This window comes from Sabethes cyaneus, chromosome 1 (assembly GCF_943734655.1).
Source record: "Sabethes cyaneus chromosome 1, idSabCyanKW18_F2, whole genome shotgun sequence".
In the NCBI taxonomy this organism is placed as follows: domain Eukaryota; kingdom Metazoa; phylum Arthropoda; class Insecta; order Diptera; family Culicidae; genus Sabethes; species Sabethes cyaneus.
In genome coordinates, this window is record NC_071353.1 from 88,628,832 (window position 1) to 88,652,407 (window position 23,576).

Consider the following 23,576-nt stretch of genomic DNA (forward strand, 5'->3'; position numbering starts at 1 on the left):
TGAATTAAAGAGCTCGTTGGTAGCTATCATCAAAAATTTTTTTAAATGTTTGGAAAAAAGTGTCTCAATGTAGACGTCTCTCCCATACTGGTATGTTTAAATATCAATGGCCAAATATCCACTGAAAACATTTTAGTTCTTATTTCTCACCGAAAAAGTCAAGAAGAATAACATATCCAAATATGTATTTGTTACTAACATGTAAAGTAGTAATAAATGTATTCTCTACTTATAGCTGCTAAAGTCATAACATTATTAATTATCATAACATTATTAAAACAACATTCTTTTATTATGCTTCTAGTATTTCTGTCAATGTTAAAGTATTTACAGAGCGGCTCATTTAAAAACTAAGGTCATATTTGAAAACTATTTGGCAATAAAAATAAAACACACGCGCAAACACGGTGATCTACTGTGTGTAATAAACAAATATCTATGAAGTTGACATCTGTTCTAAGGATGACTCATATAAAAAAAATTGTAATGATACTAAGGAAGCTCCTTTTGCCATTTTAAATATTTTGAATTAGAGTAACTTTTAATCAACTAACGTTTTCATAAATTGAACTACCGCCCTGATCTTTGCCCAACTGGTTGAAAGCTTGTGGAATACATTCCCGTATAAGCAATGCAATTCTTACATAAACATAATAGGGGTATTCACGTAGTGCTTGCTATGTTGCGTAAACGGTGTATCCCGTGTATATACTTCCGCTATTCGTATTACACATCCGGTTTCTAAGGAGATGGAACTGTTATGCGAGTAGCGACAGTATAAATACGCAATACGCCGTATATGTACGCAACACCGCAAGCGCTACGTGAATACCCCTAATACTTATCAATTGCAGCAGAGTTCTGCAGTATGCTAACCATTTATCACGCATCATTATTGCAGGCTCAAAATGCTTTGCTCAAGTTGAACCGTAAAAAGCGCCTGCAAAAGTAATCACTTCGATAATTCCGGAACAATCGGGTTATCGAGAAGGTCATTCTTGTGAAACCGGATTGAACTTGGTATTAGCTAAATGGAAAGACTACTTAGAGCGTAAAGACACAATAGTTGCTGTTTTCTTGGATCTGAAACGCGCTTTTGAGACAATTTCAAGGCCCATATTGTTGAGAACAATCAAGCGCTTTGGAATTACGAGTACTGCATTCAAATGGTTTGACAGCTATTTGTCCAACAGAACTCAAAGGTCTGCTTTTAATGATTTTGTATCTAGTCCAGTGTGTAACAATCTTGGTGTACCCCAGGGTAGTCTATTGCGGTCCCTTTTGTTTATTATGTACATTAATGACATGCGATGGGTTTTACGTTTTTGCCTTTCTACTATATAAATATATAGTATAAAGGTATAGAAATCACTTGGAAAACCGGAAATGGAAAGAAGGTCCTGCGGGCCGAATGTCATATACCATTCGACTCAGTTTTGAAAACTGAGCATTTTCTGTGTGTGTGTATGTATGTGTGTGTGTGTGTGTGTATGTGTGTGTGTGTGTGTGTGTGTATGTGACGCTTTTAATCTCACTCACTTTTCTCGGAGATGGCTGGACCAATTTTAATGTTCTTAGTGTCAAATGAAAGGTCTAGGTGTCCCATTGGTCGCTATTGAATTTCATACTGATCGGACTTTTAGTTCAAAAGTTATGTATAAAAATACGAAAAATATGGGACTCACAACTGCTACTGTTACCTGACTCACTGCGAATATGCGTTGTATTCGCGGGATCGTGTTGGTTCGAAAGGTATCGAAAAATATCGCCCTTGTATCAAAAATATCGTTAATTTTGATCACTAAAAATAACGTACTTAAACGTTATATTTCATGTGCCAGTAGTACGTAATAATTGTATTGTGAAACTGAATTGTTATTTATGCAACTTTTTACAAATTAAATGCAATAACAAAAGTACAACTTATAGAAAATCGTTTGTTATCGATATTAACTGCATATGCGTTATAAACGAATAAAACGTATGGCTACGTTTTACCTTTGTTATACTATAACAAAGGTTTAAAAATTGGTCGAAAAACACGAAATCGATCCGAGGCCCGGAGGGCCGAGCCACATATACCAGTCGACAGGGTTCGACGAACTGAGCAATGTCTGTGTGTGTGTGTGTGTATGTGTGTATGTGTGTGTGTGTATGTGCGCGACGCAACTTTTCTATCGCTTGTTTCTCGGTGTTCAACACTAAAACTTTGTGCCGGATCAGCGCGGCCACACTATCGGGAATTTCGGTGGACTGTACAAGATACACGGGCACTCAACTTGGCTCTAAGCCGGGAAATCCGAGCCTTTATTCAGACGGGAAATTATAGAACGGAGTGAACTGGCTACTGTTCTGATCGAACGTTTATTCGGGACTGATCCCATTCGTGATTTATGCTCTACATTTCTAACTGAACCGATACCGATCGAGAGATTGTCTCTTGATATGCGATGTGTGCGTTTAGTAGCTCGATGCCCGGTAGCACCGTGCACTAGCGTTAGCCTATTCTATCTCTGTTTCGCAACATCCCGGCCGCCTTGAAAAACCTTTCAACTTTGATTCACAATTTCGTTATAATTGCTAAAACTACTATAACTACTACTTCTACTACATGCAATTTAACAATGATACGAACATTAAATAAGTTGGTCATTTTAACTGGCTGAGTTTCGCCTTGATAAATGTATATCGAAGTTGCACAATTTGTATTGCATTTTGCTTCGTCGCTGACAGGATACTTGAAGACGTTCTCGATGACTGCTACTGAGACGCATCATGCTGCCGTATATGTCCTTCGCCAGAAAAATGTGATAAAACACTACGCGTAGTCTGCCGGTTGATTTTTGCTGCTGTACTGGATCCATTTTATCTCTTCAGTGGATGCTTTTGGTCTCTACCGATGAACTTTGTGTGAACGAGCGCTGTACCAATCCCAGTGGGATTCACCGCGGATTGCAGTGAAGATCGTGGATCTTAGCGACTGAAAAGATGAGAGGGTGCTTTTTAAACCGAAATTTCAAACTTTGATAAGACTTCCCTGGAGCGGAGGTCTCCGCGACCTCCGCGGGTGCTTCCAGCACCGTTGCTGGTAAGCTGACGCATTCTTGGTGACTTCTGCTGATTTGCTGACTTCTAGTACATCTTCTGGAGCTCTCGTGGGTGGGACGAAATAGGACGACTTCCTATTAGATTGCTGACTGACTGCTGCTTTCTTCTGCGTGGGTCATCGTAAAGCTGGTCGAGCTGTTAGATACCCAGTATGGAATAGTTTCCGATCTCGAGTTACCGCCGGTTCCGCTTCTTCCGGACGGTAGGAGAATAGGCCACGAAGGAGTTTGCTTTCTTGTGACCTGACGATTCAAATGAGAGTGCATTACTTTCTTATCATCATGTGGAGACTATTAGTCTCCACGGCGCAGCAAGCGCCGAGTCTAAAGTGCAACATGCTGCACTAGACCAAAATAACAGTGCGATGAACAATGACAATAATCCACGGATTGACGTTTCTGTAGGATGCGATACGGACCTTAGTGTGGTAGACAACAGCATAATCAACCGATAGCGTAGGGGGCAATGGACAATGATGCTAGCGAAAAAGAAATCGTATTACTTTTTGAACAAACAAAAATACATAAAGACTTAACTGGGATGCGGGGGTCTTCCAACCCCCGCAGGCGTCCAAGCCGCCTTGTTGGAGGAGAAACTAAGACTCCTCTTCAATGGATGGTTGATTATCTCGTATTGGTAGAACGCAAATCTTCGAGATTCCTCTTTCGTAGATTCCGTCTTTCGTTTTGACAACGGCCACCCGGACGTTGCCGTCGTTTCCGGTGTGTACTTGAATCACTCTTCCAAGCAACCAACGTAAAGGGGGGAGGTTTTCCTCCTTCAGCAGTACCATTGTGCCGATGCGTAAGTTGTCTCTTTGCCTGGTCCACTTCGTGCGGTTGTGTAGATCCGAAAGGTACTGCGTCGACCATTTCTTCCAGATCATTTGTACAAAGTTCTGAGTTTTTTGCCACATTGATAGTCTGTTCTCTGGTATCTCATCCAATGTTGGTTCGGCTATGCTTGTGATCGGTCGCTGGACAAGAAAGTGGCCTGGTGTCAATACAGCGAGATCGTTTGGGTCACTGCTCAGCGGTGTCAAGGGTCGTGAATTTAAGCAGGCCTCAATTTGTACGAGTACGGTTACAAATTCATCATACGTCAGACTTCGAATGCCGATTGTTTTCTTGAAATGCGTTTTAAAGGATTTCACCGCGGCCTCCCACAGGCCACCGAAGTTGGGAGATCGAGCGGGAATGAATTTAAATTCGATACTTTCGTTGTTTGCTCCTTTGGTCACGGCTTCTTGAAAATGTTGTTCCCCAAACAGTTTTGCCAATTCATCAAGTTCTCTTCTAGCACCAACAAATGTCTTCGCATTATCGCACATTATCAGAATAGGTTTCGATCTGCGAGCCACAAATCGCCTTAGAGCGGCCAGAAAGGCTTGGGTCGTAAGATCAGCCACTGCTTCTAGATGTACCGCTTTTGTCACCAAACATACGAAAACTGCTACAAAACACTTCACCGGACGAACCTTGCGACCCGGATATGACATATAAAATGGACCGCAGTAATCTAAACCAACTTTCAAGAAGGGTGGGGCAGGATTCACTCTTTCTTCAGGTAGGTCAGCCATTAACTGATCTTGTACCTTAGGCTTGCTCCGGAAGCACGGTATGCATTGGTGGATTATCTGTCGGGCTATTCGCCGAATGTTCAATGGCCAAAAACGCTCTCGTACACACGATATCAGAAGTTGTTGACCTGCATGGTAGTACTTGTGATGGTAATGACGTACAATCAATGCAGTAAGTGGGTGCCGATCGTCCAAGATGATGGGATGTTTTCTGCCGATTGGTATTGCAGCATTACTCAACCGGCCGCCGAGCTGTATTACACCTTCTACGAGTTGAGGATTTTTTCCTATAAGTCTGGATGATCGAGCAACCTGATCTCCCTTGGACAGTGCTGCAAGCTCTGTAGCAAAGCATTCGCGCTGTGACAGTCTAACCAACACCATCAATGCTTCCTCCGATTCTGCGTATGTTATAAACCCAATCTTTCTGTTTCCACGGTTCGCCCTTTTTGCATTATTGGTGAATCTTCGTATGACAGCTACTAAACGTACCAGCGACAGCAATGATGAACGCAGTGAGAAAATTTCGCTATGGGACACCGCCTGCATTGCACATACTATTGACGCCTTTTCCTCTTCACAAGCCACAAGTTTGTCCTCTTGTGTTTCTAGGCTGGCATGCGGCCACGTGTTTCGTTCTTGTCGCAACCACAATGGTCCATGCCACCATAAGTTCGAATAACTTAGCTGTGCTGGTAGCATGCCGCGGGATACGAGATCCGCGGGATTTTCTATTCCGGCCACGTGATTCCAAATACTACCTCTGGTTACATGTTGTATTTCAGAGACCCTATGAGCCACAAACGGTTGCCAGCGGGACGGAGACGACGATAGCCAACATTTAACAATCATAGAGTCGGTCCAGAAGATTGCATTTGAGTCAAACAACGTGCTACGTTTGACCTTTTCGTACAAATGACTCAACAACACTGCCGCAGATAATTCAAGTCGAGGAATCGATAGTTTTTTCTTCTTTCGCTTTAAATCTTCCAACGGCGCAACCTTAGATTTCGTTGTAAGAAGACGAACGGTTATTGCACCATCATCCCACACACTTCTCAGATAGATACAGGCTCCGTAAGCCTTTTCGGAAGCATCGCAGAACCCGTGCAGCTCGAGTTGCACACACGTTGAACAGATACCAATCCAGCGTGGCACAGTGATGGATTCAAGACTCAACATATTTCTTCGGAATTCTACCCAATATTGCTCGAGTTCTTCAGGCAGAGGTATATCCCAATCAAGTGATCCTTTCCACAATTCTTGCAGGAATATTTTTGCTAATATAGTAACAGGACTCACTAAGCCTAGCGGGTCAAAGATTCGAGCAGCATCTGATAACACGACTCTTTTCGTAATGACGGCACTGCTATTCCACTTCGGGACATTGAATCGAAACTCATCGCTGATGGAATCCCACAATAAGCCAAGGGTTTTTACTGCCGCACTCGACGAATCCAACTCCTTTGCACTATCATCATCGCGCAGGTGGCTTGGGACGTTTATTAGGGCCTCTCCTTTATTACTCCGCCACTTTCGCAGCACAAAACCAGCTGACTCGAGGAGATGACTTGTTTGCGACACCAACTCACACACTTGATCGATGGTGTCTGCCCCAGATAGCAAATCATCGACATAAAAGTCCCTTTCAACTGCCTTTGCTCCGATGGGATGAGACTCTGTTCCTTGTTCGGCCAGTGTTTGCAAACATTTTGTCGCCAAATACGGGGCAGATGCTGTTCCGTAGGTCACTGTGGTAAGTTTATAACATTTGATTGGGTCAGTAGGGCTATCTCTCCATAGAATCCTTTGCAGATCTTGATCGGATGCTTGTACCTTTACCATCCGATACATTTTTGCGACATCCGCTACGACGGCAATCATATGGCAGCGAAAACGAAGAATGATACTGAGCAGATCTTCCTGCACGACAGGCCCTACCATCAACGCATTATTGAGAGAAATTCCAGTAGAGGTTGCACACGAAGCGTCGAATACAACACGAAGTTTTGTTGTAGTGCTGTCTGGCTTAATCACAGCATGATGAGGCATATAATAAGTTTGCGACACGTCGAGCTCTCTGATTTCTACCATATGTCCCATTGACCTGTATTCATGAATGAATTCCATATACTGCTGCCTGAGACTATCATTTGCATTCAAACGTCTCTCAACACCTAGAAAGCGCTTTAAAGCAGTCGCTCGAGATTCGCCCAGCTTGTGCATGAGCGATTCCTTTTTTGGCAGAGTAACGATGAATCTACCCTCTTTGTCACGGATTGTCGTATCATTAAAATGCTTCTCGCATTCGGTCTCCTCGATTGACATAGTACTTTTTACATGACAAGACTCCAGCTCCCAAAATCTGGCCAACAGTTCTTGAATGTTAATCTGCGGATCTATCTCGGTAACTAGCACTACTCGTGGTACAATCGCTGATTCTCCGTCAGCCACTCCAGACACGATCCATCCGAATGTAGTGTTTTGCAAGGTCGGACCACTCTCCCCTAACTTTCGCCTTCCTTCACATAGCAGGTCATAAAAATATTCTGCGCCGATTATTAAATCCACCCCTCCAGGTACATTAAAGTGTGGGTCAGCCAGTATGATTTCGCTCGGAACCTCAAGTTGATTCATTGGACTTAACGGAATTTTTGACGTGACTTTGTTTAGCACGTGGAACTTCATCGGTTGTACGTATTCCGAAATCAATGACGAACGAGCCAGGATTGTCGCTACTACTGCACTTGTTGACGTAGTCTCAGACGATCCGACTCCTTTTACCTTCAGATATTCTGATATTGACGGACATTTCAACTTCTGTGCGATCTGCCTGGTCATCAGGTTTCGCTGGGAAGCACTGTCAAGCAGGGCTCTTACCAGAAATGTATTGCCGTAATGGTCACGAATTTTCACAATCGCGGTAGATAATAAAACATCTCGAGAAGAGCTCATAGAATTTGTAGCCATCGAAACGGCTTGATCACATGTGGCAGTGTTTTCTGTGGTAGTTCTTGGGCATGTTTGCTGCGAGTTGCTGCTCGAAGCAAGTGTACGTGTAGAATGTTGTGTGGATTGTAGTGGCTGTGATTGGTTTTGTGGCTTTGATTGTGGTGGCTGTGTTCGTGTGCTCGCTTGATGAGGTCGCGGCGGCATTTGCGAAACGCGGGTAGTGGCAGTGTTTCCACGGAAAGCATTAGCAAAGCAGTCATGCAATAGTGTGTGGTGTTTACGTTTACAGATTGTACAGAAACCTCTTGAACATTTGCTTACTACGTGACCAGGCGACAAACAATTAAAACAGAGTAGATTTCGTTTTACCGTAGCAATCTTATCAGCAGAATTCATCTTACGAATGGCTGGACACTGAAATATGTTGTGTGGGGATCCGTTACAAAAGCAGCAACTGTTTGGTTCCACTGACACTGAATGGACGGCCACATGCTTGTATTGATGACGTTCTACATGTTGGGATTTCGCAGGTGCGATAGACTGGAGCACCGAGCATTGTCTTCGCAGGAACTCTGTCATAGCCTCGTACTTCACAAATTCCTTTGAGTTGGACTGCGTCTCCCAATTCCGAAGCGTTACCGAGTCTAACTTTGAGGTCAAAATGTACGCTATAAGAATTGACCAGTTGTTCGTCTGGATTCCCAATTTTTCAATCATTTGTAAATTTTTATCAAATGTGCTCAGCAATTGGTTCAAAGCTTCGAAACTCTCCTTTCGCACTGACTCCGCCGAGAACAAGGCATCCAAATGACTTTTAAGAATCAGTTTCTTGTTTTCATATCGGTTTTCTAACGCATGCCAAGCAACATCGTAGTTTGCTTCAGAAAGTTCAATGGATTGAATCTCTTGCTGCGCTTCTCCGGTAACAGAAGCGCGTAAATAGGTAAACTTGTCAATTGCGGAGAGAGTATGGTTGTTGTCAATTAACGATCGGAAGCTGTCTCGAAACGATATCCACTGCATTAGGTTCCCACTGAATGTGGGTAGTTTTATGTCGGGTAATTTTACTCTCGATATGGGAACACTAGGGCATACTGCCGTATCTGATACAGGAGGATTCACTGTTTGCTGCTTCGGTTTTAGGCTCAGTAACATGGCCTTTGCTTCGCAGTATAAATTTTCGAATTCCCATACTATAGTTGTATTAGTGTTGAGGTGGGCTTCAAGTCGTGCTTCTATCTCTCCAACGCTCGGTTCCCTCAAGTCCGCACTGTCCGTTAGTGCTTCAATTTTTCGTCTCACAGCGTAGAACTTGGTCAGCGTATCTTCTACCATAGCCAACCGAACCTCAATCTGAGCTTCATCTCGTTCCTTGGAATAGTTGGTAGCAAACTGTTTCACCATTAGCAAAGTATTTCGCAGTTGTCTTTCCTGCATCTGATGCTCTCGGAGAGTTGTAACAGGCATATCGAATCACTAAAGTAATTATCACTATTGACAGCGAAACGATTCACGCGCGCGACCTCTTGACAGAAAATAAAGAAATTCAATAAAATCTGCTTAGCGAACAAGACCGACCAACAAATGCCAACAAGAAAACCAGAAATCGTCAATCGGGAGAAATAGGCTCACTATAAAATCCAACACAAATCGGAAGAAAAACTCGCAAGTAGCTTGATTTAATTTCTATTGTATTTAGCTCAAGCAACCATCGGAATTTCCGCGATGGCAGATACCACATGCAACGACTGCTCACACGACAAAAAACATGCACATGCAACTTCTCTGGTAAGCGGGTGAAATCCACGGGCAAATTTTCCAATCACTCCTTCTCGGTAACTTGGTTTCCGTGCGACGATCATCTATTTTGAAGAATCACTTTCAGCATGCAGTCCGCCTTTGTTCCAGATGCACTTTTTGCACTTCAGTGTCTTCTTTTGTTCGTTTACAATTGTTCGATCACAATCACAATGGCGCAATTCAATAGTTCACACGCGCCAAGTTCAATTTTCACCAGAAATTCCCGATCGGCCGGTTCACTGATCCGGTTCGAAGGACCAAAATGTTCAACACTAAAACTTTGTGCCGGATCAGCGCGGCCACACTATCGGGAATTTCGGTGGACTGTACAAGATACACGGGCACTCAACTTGGCTCTAAGCCGGGAAATCCGAGCCTTTATTCAGACGGGAAATTATAGAACGGAGTGAACTGGCTACTGTTCTGATCGAACGTTTATTCGGGACTGATCCCATTCGTGATTTATGCTCTACATTTCTAACTGAACCGATACCGATCGAGAGATTGTCTCTTGATATGCGATGTGTGCGTTTAGTAGCTCGATGCCCGGTAGCACCGTGCACTAGCGTTAGCCTATTCTATCTCTGTTTCGCAACACTCGGAGATGGCTGAACCGATTTGTTCGCTATTACTTTTGTTTGAAAGGTATTATTGCCTAGTATATCACTATTGATCACTATTCGAGGTCCGACATTTCGTTTAAAAGTTATAAGTAAAAACGTGAAAATTACGTGACACGATTTTCTCCGGAACCAAGTGACCGATTTCAACAATGTTGGTATCGAATGAAAGCTCTTGTTAACGCTAAATTTTTCGGGTAAATTTAATTGAAAACAAACAAGTAGTTTAAAAGTTATCCTAAAAAAACCTGTTTTGACAAGGTAATAATTATCGCCTGTTTCTTAGAGATGGCTAAACCGACTTAGGCGCTATTAGTCTCATTTGAAAGGTAACATAGCCTAATAGATCACTATTGATTTGTTTTTTGATTGGACGTTCAATTTGAAAGTTACGAGCAATTGAATACAACACATTAAAATTTATAATAATTTATAACCATTTCATCTAAGATGATTTATCTAGTTTGAATTATTTTGACATCAGATTAGAGATTTTAATGCTGCAAATATATCTGCAAAATTTCAGTAGAATTGGTTTTGCCGATCAAAAGCTATTAACCCTCCAACACTCGCGCCAACTTTTGTAATACGGGTTATTCGCGCGCACAATGGCCCAAAGCCAAAAAGACATGTGCACTAGAGTTTTGACTGGGAAAACTTGGTTTTAGGTTTATGGAACCTTTGGAAGAATTTCTTGAAATTGAAAGTTCTATCGTCTGGTGCAATTTAAATTTTGATTAATCCCCCTAAAAGTGGAATAAAAAAATTATTTTTCTTCAGTTTCAATATAACACATTGATGTATTCTGCAAAGTTTTAGAGTATATTATTACAAGAAATTTTGCTGAAGACAGTAACCCCCTATCTCTTCAGCGAAACTAGAAAAATATTATTTATTGTATATGAATTAGTGAAATCAGTTTTTTATTTTAGCTCTTTTCGTAATTGTTGTATGACTTTTTCATGTATTACAAAGTTGCACAAATAGTAAAAATACACGACTTTGCTGAACATAGTATACCTCTATGTTTGCTTGTTTAGGAACTGTAGAACTTTCATTATAAAAAATACCCTAATTTTTACCCCGAATTACTCGACTAGCAACAGACGGATACATTTTAAACATTTTACATTATTGCTGATTGTTTTGATGCATGCAGACACCATTTTTCCATATGAAGAAACGAGAGAAAATTCCAGGCCAATTCCGGTACACCTCATATGCTGATTGCTTCATTTCTGTGATGTCAGTTTATGCTGATCAATTTTCCCAACAATTTAAAGTATTAATGGATTGAATAATTATGACATTTTGCTCATAACAAGTTTATTGAAGAATATACGTTACACAACGATTTGTAACTTTATAATAATATGGCGTTCAAAAACCTATACGTGTTATACAAAATACAACAGCGTGAGTAACCGAAGGTCAATAAAAATTGATGAAATTTATTCTAGAAAACTTCATTGGTGTGAATCAAATAGGCATTACAGGAAATTATGCATAGTTCAAAAATCTATAAACTAGACCTTTACTACGCAATGTATATGTTAAAGAATAATATTTGCTCTTACAACCTACTTTTACTTGCACTTACTCAAATTATTAACAACTTGCTTATCCTTATTCAGCAATTTCATGAAAAAAGGATCTATCAAAATTTATAAGTGGTCATATTTTGTTCAAATTTTGTAAACGTATTCAATTTTCAAAAATTTTATGTAAACCAACGCACTACGCAACGTTAACCAATAGATGGATTATACTCCGAAGACGTGTCGGTTTCTATCCAGGCTTCATTCTCGGTTTTTTGCTCAGTAGATGCTCATTTGACTACAGCGCCTGAACTAAACAGAATTCGAAAAAGTAGTGTAAAGCGCAATTGGAGAGCTAATTATTATCTATATTATTGTTAAAGAAAGTATAGTCCTATCTTTCGTACTTACGGCGCTATAGGGCTGCTACCCCGTTGGTAACCAAATGAGCGCTCTTTTTGCTACCAACGGGGTAGCAGCGCCATAGCGCCGTAAATACGAAAGATAGAACTATACTTTCTTCAACAATAATGTAAATAATAATTAGCTCTTCAATTGTCTTTTACACTGCTTTTTTGAATTCCGTTTGGTTGAGGCACTGTAATCAAATGAGCATCTACTGAGCAAAAAACCGAGAATGAAGCCTGTTTCTATCTCAAATAGCAAGTAAGACTGTATAACAAAGGTTCCTTTCACCACTAGGTGGATTAAATCGGGTTTTATTTCGATAATACGCATATTCGCAGTGAGTCAGGTAAAACAGTAGCTTCTGGCGCTAGCATAACGCATATAGTCCATATATACTAGCGCCAGAGGAGCCAAAGGTTGTCAGTGTGCAAATCAAAAGAATCATTTAGTTGGGAAACTATAGTGGTGGTGTCGCTAGCATATTAGGTGATTTTAATTTAAAATTTCATCCAAGAATTCCCGAAAAATTCGTTCTTGAATTGATGTCTGTTCTCTGTGACTAGGGTTTCGGTGAATTCGCCTTAAATCGGTGTCCCAAATATACTGATTTTTGAAGCAGAATACGGCATAGGCCAGGTTGAAAGTAACGGAATATAAAATTGGTTTTAGCATAATAAATTGCTTTCTTAGCCGAAAGCAACTACTGGCTATTGATATTTGTTTAGTTTTATCCCGCTAACATAGGTCATAGTTACATTTTTGATCATTGCTACCGCGTCTTAGCTTATTTGTAGAAAATAATTTTTTTATTTAGTAAACAGATGTATTACCTTGCCATATGTATGAAGCAATTTGTAATTTCTGTTTTAAATAAAGACAATAAATCATTTAAAAAATTTTGCTCTTCCCAGCCCGTGTGTTTTATATGGAGCTGTCACTTTGGCTGCCCAACAGATCTCCAATACATATGCACTCTGCAAACACCCTATTATGTCGAGTTTTTCATGCTTCATGCATCATGCAAACCTGCTGTAGTAGCAGATTACCATTTCTAGGATCATAATTCTTTTAGCTTTCAGATTCAGTTTTAATTTTCCATTTCGTTTTTATCTTCAACTTAATACATTCCACAACACAGCTATTAACCGTATGTAGTTAATAATTGCGTTGTGGAATGTGTAGAACACAGTTAAGGTAAACGATAGATGCAGAATCAAAACTCTGTATGCAGTTCCACTTGAGTCCATTAAAACTGACTGTTTCAGATAATAGATCACAGAAAGCCAAATGCCGACGCTCTTACCTTTTTTCGTAATGGGATTACAAAACGATTACATTCACTACAGAAAAAATCACTATTCTGATACTATTATTCAGGCTACATACCAATAATACAAATTTAATGCTATTATTAGCCAATTAGCAATATTACGTTATGTCAAAATTCCAATAGTAAACAAATGATAAACCTACACGCTTAGCCAGGGCTACTCAGTGACTGAGTTGAAACTACTCATTTTTTAATCGTTGTATGGGGCTGTCAAAAAATGAGTAGAATTGCATATTGTCACAGTGCAAAAACTACTCAAAATTGAGTGTTGCCGCAATCAGATTTTTTCGCGAAAATTTGTTGTTGATTTAACGCTTGTTCGCTCTCGTTTGTTTTTTTTACGTAGGACTACGTCTTACTGCAAGTTTTGAGATAGGGTGTCATTCCAAAAAATCGAAAAATGCGAGCGTCACGAAAAATGAAAGGTTTTGAGCGCTAATAGCTCAGCAGTTTTCCGATCGATTTTCAATATTCTTACACCAATCGATCGGAAAATCTTCTACGAATTGACCCAAATGAAGAAAGGTATGGATTCTTGATGTTGAACTATTGAAAAATTGAAAATAATGAACCTATGTTTTAACAGAATTCTCGCTTCGTGATTGGTTGGAAGATTCTTTACGATGATCTAAACCTATACCAATTTGATACCTGTGCTTGGGAAGTAAGCCAAAACAAGTGACAAAGTTTCCTAATTTCAACAAGATTTCTTAACACCGCGGTTCAACCTAGACCATTTTGATGTCCTTGCTTGGGAAGTACGCCAGAGAGAGTGACAAAGCTCCCTAGAGCCGACAGATTTCTTACGAACGCGATTAAACCTAGTCCAATTAGATGTCTGTGTTAGGAAAGTGTGCCAGAAAAAATGACACAAGTTCGTTATCCCAACAGATCGCAAATTCTTTACTGCGAGTCGATTAAACCTCGGCGAACTTGATATCTGTGTTGGAAAAATGTGCTACAGCTGTAGTGTTCGGTTATAATACGACTCTGTATGAATACGCATGCTTGCCGTTTCATTAGAAGTGTAGTGGAAAGATGTGCTGTTGATAAAATAGGATTGAATTGGTAAAATCCCTTTAACGTGGGAAACCATGGATAATAAAAACAATCTTTAATTTCAGAAAGATAGCAGGAAAGCAATAGTTTGTGTTCTTGATTTTGTTAAATTGTTTTCAAATGCACAATCTTTTGAGAATTGAACGTATGCAATGTTACTACTTTGATAAATGTTACATACAACGCATGTAGCATGTATATATGTTGCATATAGCATGTATACATGAAGAATCGAATGATTACAAGCATGAATACATGCCACTATCACTACAAAGAGACTTACGTAGTCCTGCGTCACCTATATATGCGGTCGTGTCTTGTACACAACCCCTCTGATTTTTTAAGTTTTTTAAAGTAGTTACTGGTTTATTTTTGTGAACAAAAGTGAACGCAAGATGCACGAGTCATCAAACTTTTTAAATACTGCTGGTGGATGTTCGGTGCAAATCGCGAGTTGGAGCGGTTAGAGCTGACTTTTTAATTACTGTTGGAGATGACCTTGACCTGCTTTGGACTGCAGCAAATTCATAGATGTGCTGCTGCTGATGAAACGGACAAGAGAACATATTGTAAGTGCCGGTGAGATTGTTTTGAACTTAATTATTTCACATAACTACGATGTTCTGCGTGCTAAACGCAGAATCGTAAATTGTATAGTATTAAATTTGACTTTTTATGTTTTACTAATTTAATTTTGCAGAGGTGTGCACCGCTAATCAGCTAACCGCGAATTAGCTAACGAATAGTGTGTTCACTAGGTTTTAAATGGGTTAACGCTTCCAATTAGCTTCCACTAAATAAACTTTAGTTAAATAAGTATAGGATTTTTTTGGAAATAATGCAACTATCTATTTATATCAATTATATTTACTCGCATCGCGACCGCCAATGGTCATTTTTATCATTTTTTCCATCTCATGCTTATTTTTGTTATTATTTTGAAAATATTTAATTTATCGGAGGCTTCCAGAACTTTCTTCTTTCTTTACCAGCCGAGAGCCGCGGTGGCTCTTGCCGCATCAAGAATTCCTCTCCATTGTACTTAATCCTGCGCTACTCGTAGCCAATTAATTGTGCGTCTCGACACACGCAAGTCGGCTTCAGCCTGGCCAATTCACATTTCCGTTACTCATTTGACTTTCGGCAATGAATTTACCCAAGCGATATAAATGTAACAAGTTGCCTAACGGGAAGCTGACAAGATCGTTTCATAATCGAGAAGGCCGAACAGAAGAAGAAAGCCGCTGTCGTATCGGCGGAGGGGAATGCTGAAGCAGCGAATTTTTTTGGCTAAATTGGTGATGACGGTTTTGTAGAAATGCGAAGAATTGAGGCTGCAGAGGATATCGCGAGGTGTTGCCTATATGCCAGTCGGCCAAACGACACTGCTTAATTTGCCCCAGAACAGTGACGTCAGAGAGGAACCAGATGGAAAGCAATTCAGTTTTTGATTGATTTAAATGTTTTAAGGTCTGTTTTGTCAAATTATCTCTTGTTTATTTAAGCGGTTTTCTTATTATCGTATCTATTTTATAATGATTACTAAAAACAGTTTTACTTATTTGGGTGTCTGGCAAACGATATTCGCTTACAAAGCCAATTAAACTCTGAAGGCTGCGCTTTGATTTTTGAGTGGCTTCTACGATAAAAATTAAATATGCATTTGTTGGTAATCTATACCTATAAAAATGGGTTTCTGTCTGCCCGTATGTTCCTTATAGAATCGGAAACTACTGAACCGATCGGAGTGAAAATTTGCATGTAAAGGTTTTTGGTGCCAGGGAAGGTTCTTATGATGGTTAGAGATCTCTTACCCCACTAAGAGGGGAGGTTGGGCTCCCATACAAATCTATACCTATAAAAATGGATTTCTGTCTGTCTGGCCGTATGTTCCTTATAGAATCGAAAACTACTGAATCGATCGACGTGAAAATTTGCATATAGGGGTTTTTGGGGCCGGGGAAGATTCTTATGATGGTTAGAGATCCCTCCCCCCATTAAGAGGGGTATCTGCTCCCAGACAAATGAAACACAAATTTCTGCATAACTCGAGAATTAGTCAAGCAAATGGAACAAAATTTGACATGTGGGTGTTTTTGGAGACAAGAATATTTTCTATGGTGAATTGAGACCCCTCCCCTCTTTAGAAGGGGAATTATGACCTCTCTCCCCTTTAAGAGGGGGGGCTTCCATACAAATGAAATACATATTTGCTCATAACTCGAGAGCTAATCAAGCAAATGGAACCAAATTTGGCACGTGAAGGTTTTTGGAGGCAAGAATTTTTCCTATGGTGAATTGGGACCCCTCCCAACTTGAGGAGGGGTGGGGCTCCTATATAAATGAAATTCAAATTTCCTCATAACTCAAGAACTAATCAAGCAAATGGAACCAAATTTGGCATTTGGGGGGTTTTGGAGGCAGGATTTTTTTATGATAGTTTGAGACCCCTTACGCCTGTGGTAGGGAGATAAGGACTCTCATACAAATAAAACAGAAATTTTTGCGTAACTCAACAACTAATCGAACTCGAGTAATTTTAGACTCTTTCAAATTTTTCGGGAATTCTCGGACAAAATTTCAAATTAAAACACCTAATATGCTACACGCTATGTCCGAAGGTACTTATTATTTAACCGGCATGCACCACAGATTTCTCTTCACAGGATGTTAGTATTAGTCAAAACAATTAATTCAATGAAGGTCTTAAAATATTTTATCTTAGGTTTTTTGCTAAATTCAATTTTTAAGGTCATTTAGGGGTCACCCTCTCTCTAGTGATCATATCCGTTGTATTCCACCACCTCCGATTTCAACCAAATTTGGGATAATTGCTCATTTCGACCCCACATTCATTTTCTCAAAGTTTTGTACGGATTGATCAATCCCCCTTGCAGTGACGCTTCTCCATTTTTCTCAGATTTTCGAAAATACTCATTTTTCACTGCATGTCACTGCAAGGGGGATTGTGAATCCTGTGAAGAGAAATCTGAAGCGTAAATTAAATAATAAGTACCTTCGGACATAGCGTGTGCTAGCGTCACCACCACTATAGCACAGAGACTATAGTTTCCCAACTAAATGACTCTTTTGATTTGCACACTGATAACCTTTGGCTCCTCAGGCGCTAGTATATATAAGCGTGACAATAGCGCCAGAAGCTAGTTGTTGTGAGTTTATTGTAGAATTTTATGCGTCTTTAGCGACAAAATCTCTATAGTTTCTCAACTAATTTGACATAAGTTTTATCCTAGTGGGGATCTTTTGCTTGCTTCCTTGCCGACCTGGGCGTTCATATCCCCGTTGACGATCTTGATGTCCCGTGGTGAGCAGCTCTCGTACGTTGCCTAGAGGTGCGCATAGAGCGCTTCCTTCTCGTCGTCGGGTCTACCTTCGTGTGGACAATACATGTTTATGATCCTCCATTTTGCCCATCACTACGAAGCCCGTTCCCAGCTCGTTGGTCGCTCCGACGCTCTGGTAAAATTGCACGTTGCCGCCACGGACCCTGCATACCTTTTCGCCTTTGCGACAGTCCTGCAGTGCCACGATGCTAAAATTTCGGGGTTCTAACTGATCGAGTAGCACTCTGTCGCCACCGAACGAAATTTAGCGATCTGCAGTTCCAGTTGCAGTTGCAGTACCAAGATTCCATTGCATGTCCTTATTTCGTCGCCTTTGTCTATGCCGAATGTTCTGAGTACAATTTTCTTGACTCTTAGTTTTTTAGATTTAGACACTACTAGACGGTACTAAGGCCTACGCTACCAAGTCTCGTGATGGGGTTGCCATCTTAAAGTGTCGAGACAACACTGTGCCTCCTTCCCTGTTGGTATACGACCTCTGTTTCTACCGGGGTTGGTTACCGGATCTCCGCTGAGGTAGCTCGTATTTCGGCTGGTATCACGTGGACGTAGGGATAGGAGGCTAAGCACAACTATGGGATCTGTTTTGCGCTTTATCCAACCATTTACCATCTTTTACCATTTACCTTATGCGTTCATAAGATTATAAAAACCTATTATACCAAGCTAACAAAACTACTAACCCATTTGAAACCTGACGAACGCACTATGCCGTAGCTAGTTCGCGGTTAGCTGATTAGCAGTGCCCACCTCTGTAATCTTGCATCAATTTCGAATACATCAATTATTGCACACGAATATCAATAATAATTTATATGCATTATTTATTAAGGTGAAATTGATCGTCATCGATTCTGCCAATTTCAAAAGCAGTTTTTTTGTTTGAAACAAAAATTCTGTTCATGAAAATATATTTGAAGTGTTCAGATTCGCAAGAAGAACGCAGTATTTACAGTTTTACGAACCAAACTCCGCTTTTGGGCTCAAAAACTGCTTCCAAAATTGGGATTTCCGACGAAAAGTTGATGACTGCTAATTTCCCGTTAACCAAGCTTTGCAATGAATGCACTCTCATCATTTCTTTATGTATGTATTGGTTTATTAAGCAACTACTTTACTACTTTTGTTTTTTTATTCTTACACATCTTTAGTAGTTGGTACGCCTTTATATTTTCAGGGAGCAGAATAAGATGTATCCTTGGCCTATTGCAGCCTGACCTTGGTTAATGCCACAAATTTTGCCCCGGAATTGTTTGGAATTGATCATTGGCGGAATTTGCGCTCATTTCTAGGGTCAGCAGCAGTCGAACCGATCGCCCTTTTTGTAGATGGAACAAACCATTCCTTCCATCCAGTCCTCTGGTAGCTTCTCCTTCTCACAAATCTTGGAATTTATCCAATCTATAGCCATTGCCAGCGTTTCTCCATGTTTATACGACACTACCGGTAGGTGGTCCTCATGTTCATGAGCATTATTCATTGGGGTGAAAACGACCCAAGTTTTGAGCTGGCTCTCATTCATCCATTTTCAATCCGAATTTTGTTTTCTTTGCCTCGTTTAAAATATATGACCCAAAACTGGCGCCTAAAGTAAGTTGGGGAATATTTTGTTGATGTTGACTAATGGCGACTTCAGCGTCGATCCCGGAGCAAATGATGAAATGAGACTGATGTACAATAGGAACATTTTGGAGTCGTATACTATACGGTTCCCGAGTTTGGGATGATTTTAGGCTACATAAGTTATTTAATTTATTAATTTATTAATGAATCGTAAAACAACTGCTTGTTTCCAGGCATGATGGGGGGAGGGAGTTTAATCATTTCTTACGTAAGATTTTCATGCACGAAAAAATAATGAAATCACATCACATTTTTTAATAGCAACTCATACTCATACTTGTTGCAAAAATTATTAAATTGATAAGTTAAGTTGTGAAGTGACGAAATCCTTCATGCTGCAAGGAAATGCCTATAGCAACCTGCTGAGTATTTTAGCCTGGCCCTCTCAGGGAAAAGGCAGTCAGCCTACATGTTGCAGAGCCATCTGATATCTTCGGTTTACGCTATCATTCCAACATATTTTGTACATATTTCCATACATATTTATGCAATTGCTTATCCCATTCCCGCACGGCAGCCGCAAAATCACGTCACGAGAAACATTTTTGTTTACAAGTAGCTTATTCAACTAATGTATAGCATCTGACTACCAGTGCTACCAGTATAGTAAACAAAGACGTAGTCCTACGTCAAAAAGTATTGCCTCCTAAACCCCCCACAGGACAAATTTGTTTCCATTTGCTTGATTAGTCCTCAAGTTAAGAGCACCGACAAACAGACATAACACTCGTTTTCCATTCTTCGTACCGATTAAACCGTCATTTCGAATTTAGGTTAATTGGGAATGTCTCCGTTTTGGTCAAATTGGTGCTTTTTGACGAAAGAAGTGGAATTCCCCATAAAAAATACTTGCTACTTCGATGGATACCCATGTTGCTATTTGATATTTGGGAATGTCGATCATAGATGGTGCTAGTGTTCAGGCTAAATGTTAGGTACGATAATTTTTGTTGATTTTTCTTATAAGAGTTATGTCTGTGTTAAGAGGAAATTTGTATTTTATTAGTATGGGAGCCCCCTCTTAAAAAGATGAGGGGTCTCAATTCACCATAGAAAAATTTCTTGCTTCCAAAACCCCGCACATGTCATAGTTGGATCCATTTGCTTGATAAGTTCTCTAGTTATGCAAAAATTTGTGTTTCATTTGTATGAGAGCACCCCGTATTAGGAGAGATACGGTTCTCTAATTATCATAAGAACCTTTCTTGGCCCCAAGAACCCCTAAATGCAAATTTTCACGCCGAACGGCTTAGTAGTTTCCGAGTATATAAGGAACATACGAACAGACAGACAGATAGACAGAAATCCCGGTTCGGTTTCATTCAGTAGTTTAGTAGTTATTATTGTCAATTGCAAGGAAAATTGTACCATCCAAAGTGCGATATCGCTCATAAAAGTGCTATTTTAGCTTAAATCGTTTCGGTGTCTTCGGCGCACTTTTTCGTTATCTTCCAAGCAATAAGTGCGCCTAAGAGACTGAAACGATTTAAGCTAAAATAGCACTTTTATGAGCGATTGCGCACTGATTGATTGGACAATTTTCCTTGCAATTGACAATATCATTTGAAAGATTCATTAAAACGTTACACTTCTATTTTCGTTTTCACAAATTGCTACCCAGTATATGTAAACAAAGACGTAGTCCTACGTCAAAAATGTCACCCGAAACAGTTACCGGATGTTCCGAAACCGACGCTGAAGTGACCATTAGTCAACAAAATATTCCTCAACTTACTTTAGGTGCCAGTTTTGGGTCATATCTTTGAAACGAGATAAAGAAAACGAAATTCGGATTGAAAACGGTAGAATGAGGGCAAACTCAAAACTTAAGTTCAAATAATGTGAAACTTTTTCCGATGCATTACGAAGGTTAACTACAAATAAATATTCATAATACAGTGGACCTCCGTTCGTTTGAACGATTCCTCATGCAAACTAACGGGGTTAGCTTTTAATTTAAACAACTGGTAACCCTAAATATGCTGGAACTTGTGTGAACTGGCTGCCCTGTTCTTTATTATTGTTTTGGTGGTTTGATTCAGTTGGCAGTTGCAAGCAGCGAATATTTCATTCTCCGATCAGATTTCTACCATAAAGGCCCAGACACAATGCATACGGATTTTACTACGTTGCGGATATTTGACAGAAAACCCATGGAAAAACTGTCAAATTGCCGCAACGTAGTAAAATTCGTATGCATTGTGTCTGGGCCTTAATCGTTGGGAAAACGCATTGTAAAACCACTGACGAACTGACACGACACATAGAAGAAAATCCTTTAAAAACCATCGTCCTACACATTTTGCTTGCACACTAGCACCCTCTGTTATGCATGTTGCGGAGTAGCTTGCATTTGCAGGGTTTTATGCTGTAGGGTTTTGTACATTTGAATGGTTTTATACTGAAAACTCAAAGCAACACTCGCGCGCCGCGGTGTGGCCATGTTGCGAAATATGCTGTTTTGAAAAATGAGTGGTTTTTGATTGGACGATGGAATTATCGCGAGTGTCTCGTCTGTTTGTCTGTGGTAAAACAGAATAAACACGCTAGATCAGTACAAACTAATCGTGTTTACGTGCATTGTCTGCATAAACAAATGATATCATATTGAGAATGACGTTTGAACCATTTTTAATTTGCACGTCGTGCAAACCAACGGGGTTCAAATTAAAAAGTGTTCAGATTAAAAACGGTCAAACGAACGGGGGTCCACGGTACATCATACTAAATTAGATATTTTAATTGAAATAACATATTCGAAATGAGTATTTTCTAACCATTTCCTTCAATAAAATGAGTAGTTTCCACCCATTATTCTAGTTAATTAAACTGAGTAGAAACTACTTTGTTTTGACAAAATGCCCGGTTACTAAAAAATGAGTAGTTTCCACCCATTTATCCAAGTAAATAAAACTGAGCAAAAACTACGCATTTTGGAGAAAATGTATGCCTACTCATTTTTGAGTGACAGCACCTTTACTCATTTTTGCGTACCCACGGTTTTTCCGAAACTGAGTAGTTTTTTACTCAATTTTGAGTAGCCGAGGTTGAGCGTGTATACGGCCCAAAACAAACATCTGTCATTGCTGATTTTTGCTTTGTTTTGATCGTTTCAAACTGCCATTTGGAACTGATTGAAGTATCAAGCATCAAATCATAAACACAGAAAGTTGCAGGAGCGAAATTTAAAATTGTTTGCGATATGTTGTGTTGTTATGCTGCGATCAGAGCTGCCATAAATACAGATATTTGTGCATGCATAAATTTGGGACCCTACCGTTTTTTCCGGAGTATTTAATTTTCTCGATCTAATCTTTTAAATACAGCCTGAATTCGTTAATTGGGCCACGACTGCACTCCAGCTGATTCGCTAATTGGGCCGACTGACAGTTGTTAGAAATTTCTAAACTCGAAAATTCCATACAATTTTGACATTCAGGTTGTCACATAGCCCAATTAGCGAACACCCAATTAACGAACCGCCCAATTAATGAACCACCAATTAAAGAAACTTTGCTGTAACATAAATAGTTTATGGACTACTTTAAAATTCAGGCACATCAGTAGAGCCAGAAATCACAGCAACTGAACTAATTGATGGGTCCCAAATTTACGCATGCACAAATATCTGTATTTGTGGCAGCTCTGGCTGCGATCGACATGTTAGCTGCAAAAACATGGACGCCTGCCAGCCTCCTGCACATGACAGATAATTGTCATTCCAATTTTGACATTGTCGCCACTCTGTATATATCTACGGGGTGAAGTGGCTGTCAAATTCAAACATTTTCGATGTCCCACGCATAGGTACCAAACTGGTAATTTTGACAGGAACCAAAATATTTGCTGGGAATTCCCCTTTACCGAGGACCATTTGAAAGTTGCTCTCTTCACTCCTACATGAGAAAGAGATAGCAACACACCATGCCCTTGGTATATATAGTCACTCTACACGCTCAACCTCGGCTACTCAAAATTGAGTAAAAAACTACTCAGTTTCGGAAAAACCGTGGGTACGCAAAAATGAGTAAAGGTGCTGTCACTCAAAAATGAGTAGGCATACATTTTCTCCAAAATGCGTAGTTTTTGCTCAGTTTTATTTACTTGGATAAATGGGTGGAAACTACTCATTTTTGAGTAACCGGGCATTTTGTCAAAACAGAGTAGTTTCTACTCAGTTTAATTAACTAGAAT

General features: G+C 40.0%; 2 protein-coding genes across 3 annotated transcripts in view; both read right to left on the bottom strand.

Annotated features, from left to right (window-relative positions):
* LOC128733061 (uncharacterized) overlaps nucleotides 1–13,410 on the bottom strand; it is an 849,877-nt gene extending 836,467 nt beyond the window's left edge. For both annotated transcript variants that reach the window (XM_053826645.1, XM_053826654.1), the window contains exon 1: nucleotides 13,309–13,410. The gene's annotated coding sequence lies outside the window, so the exon portion shown is untranslated. The remainder of the gene's footprint in view (nucleotides 1–13,308) is intronic.
* On the bottom strand, nucleotides 3,704–9,106 carry LOC128745920 (uncharacterized). Its single transcript, XM_053842981.1, has one exon. It carries the CDS (start codon nucleotides 9,104–9,106, stop codon nucleotides 3,704–3,706), a length of 5,403 nt encoding a protein of 1,800 aa, XP_053698956.1.
* Nucleotides 13,411–23,576: the final 10,166 nt, after the last annotated feature.

Coding starts and splice junctions, on each gene's coding strand:
- LOC128745920 (XM_053842981.1), bottom strand. CDS start 9,106: ATGCCTGTTACAACTCTCCGAGAGCATCAGATGCAGGAAAGACAACTG.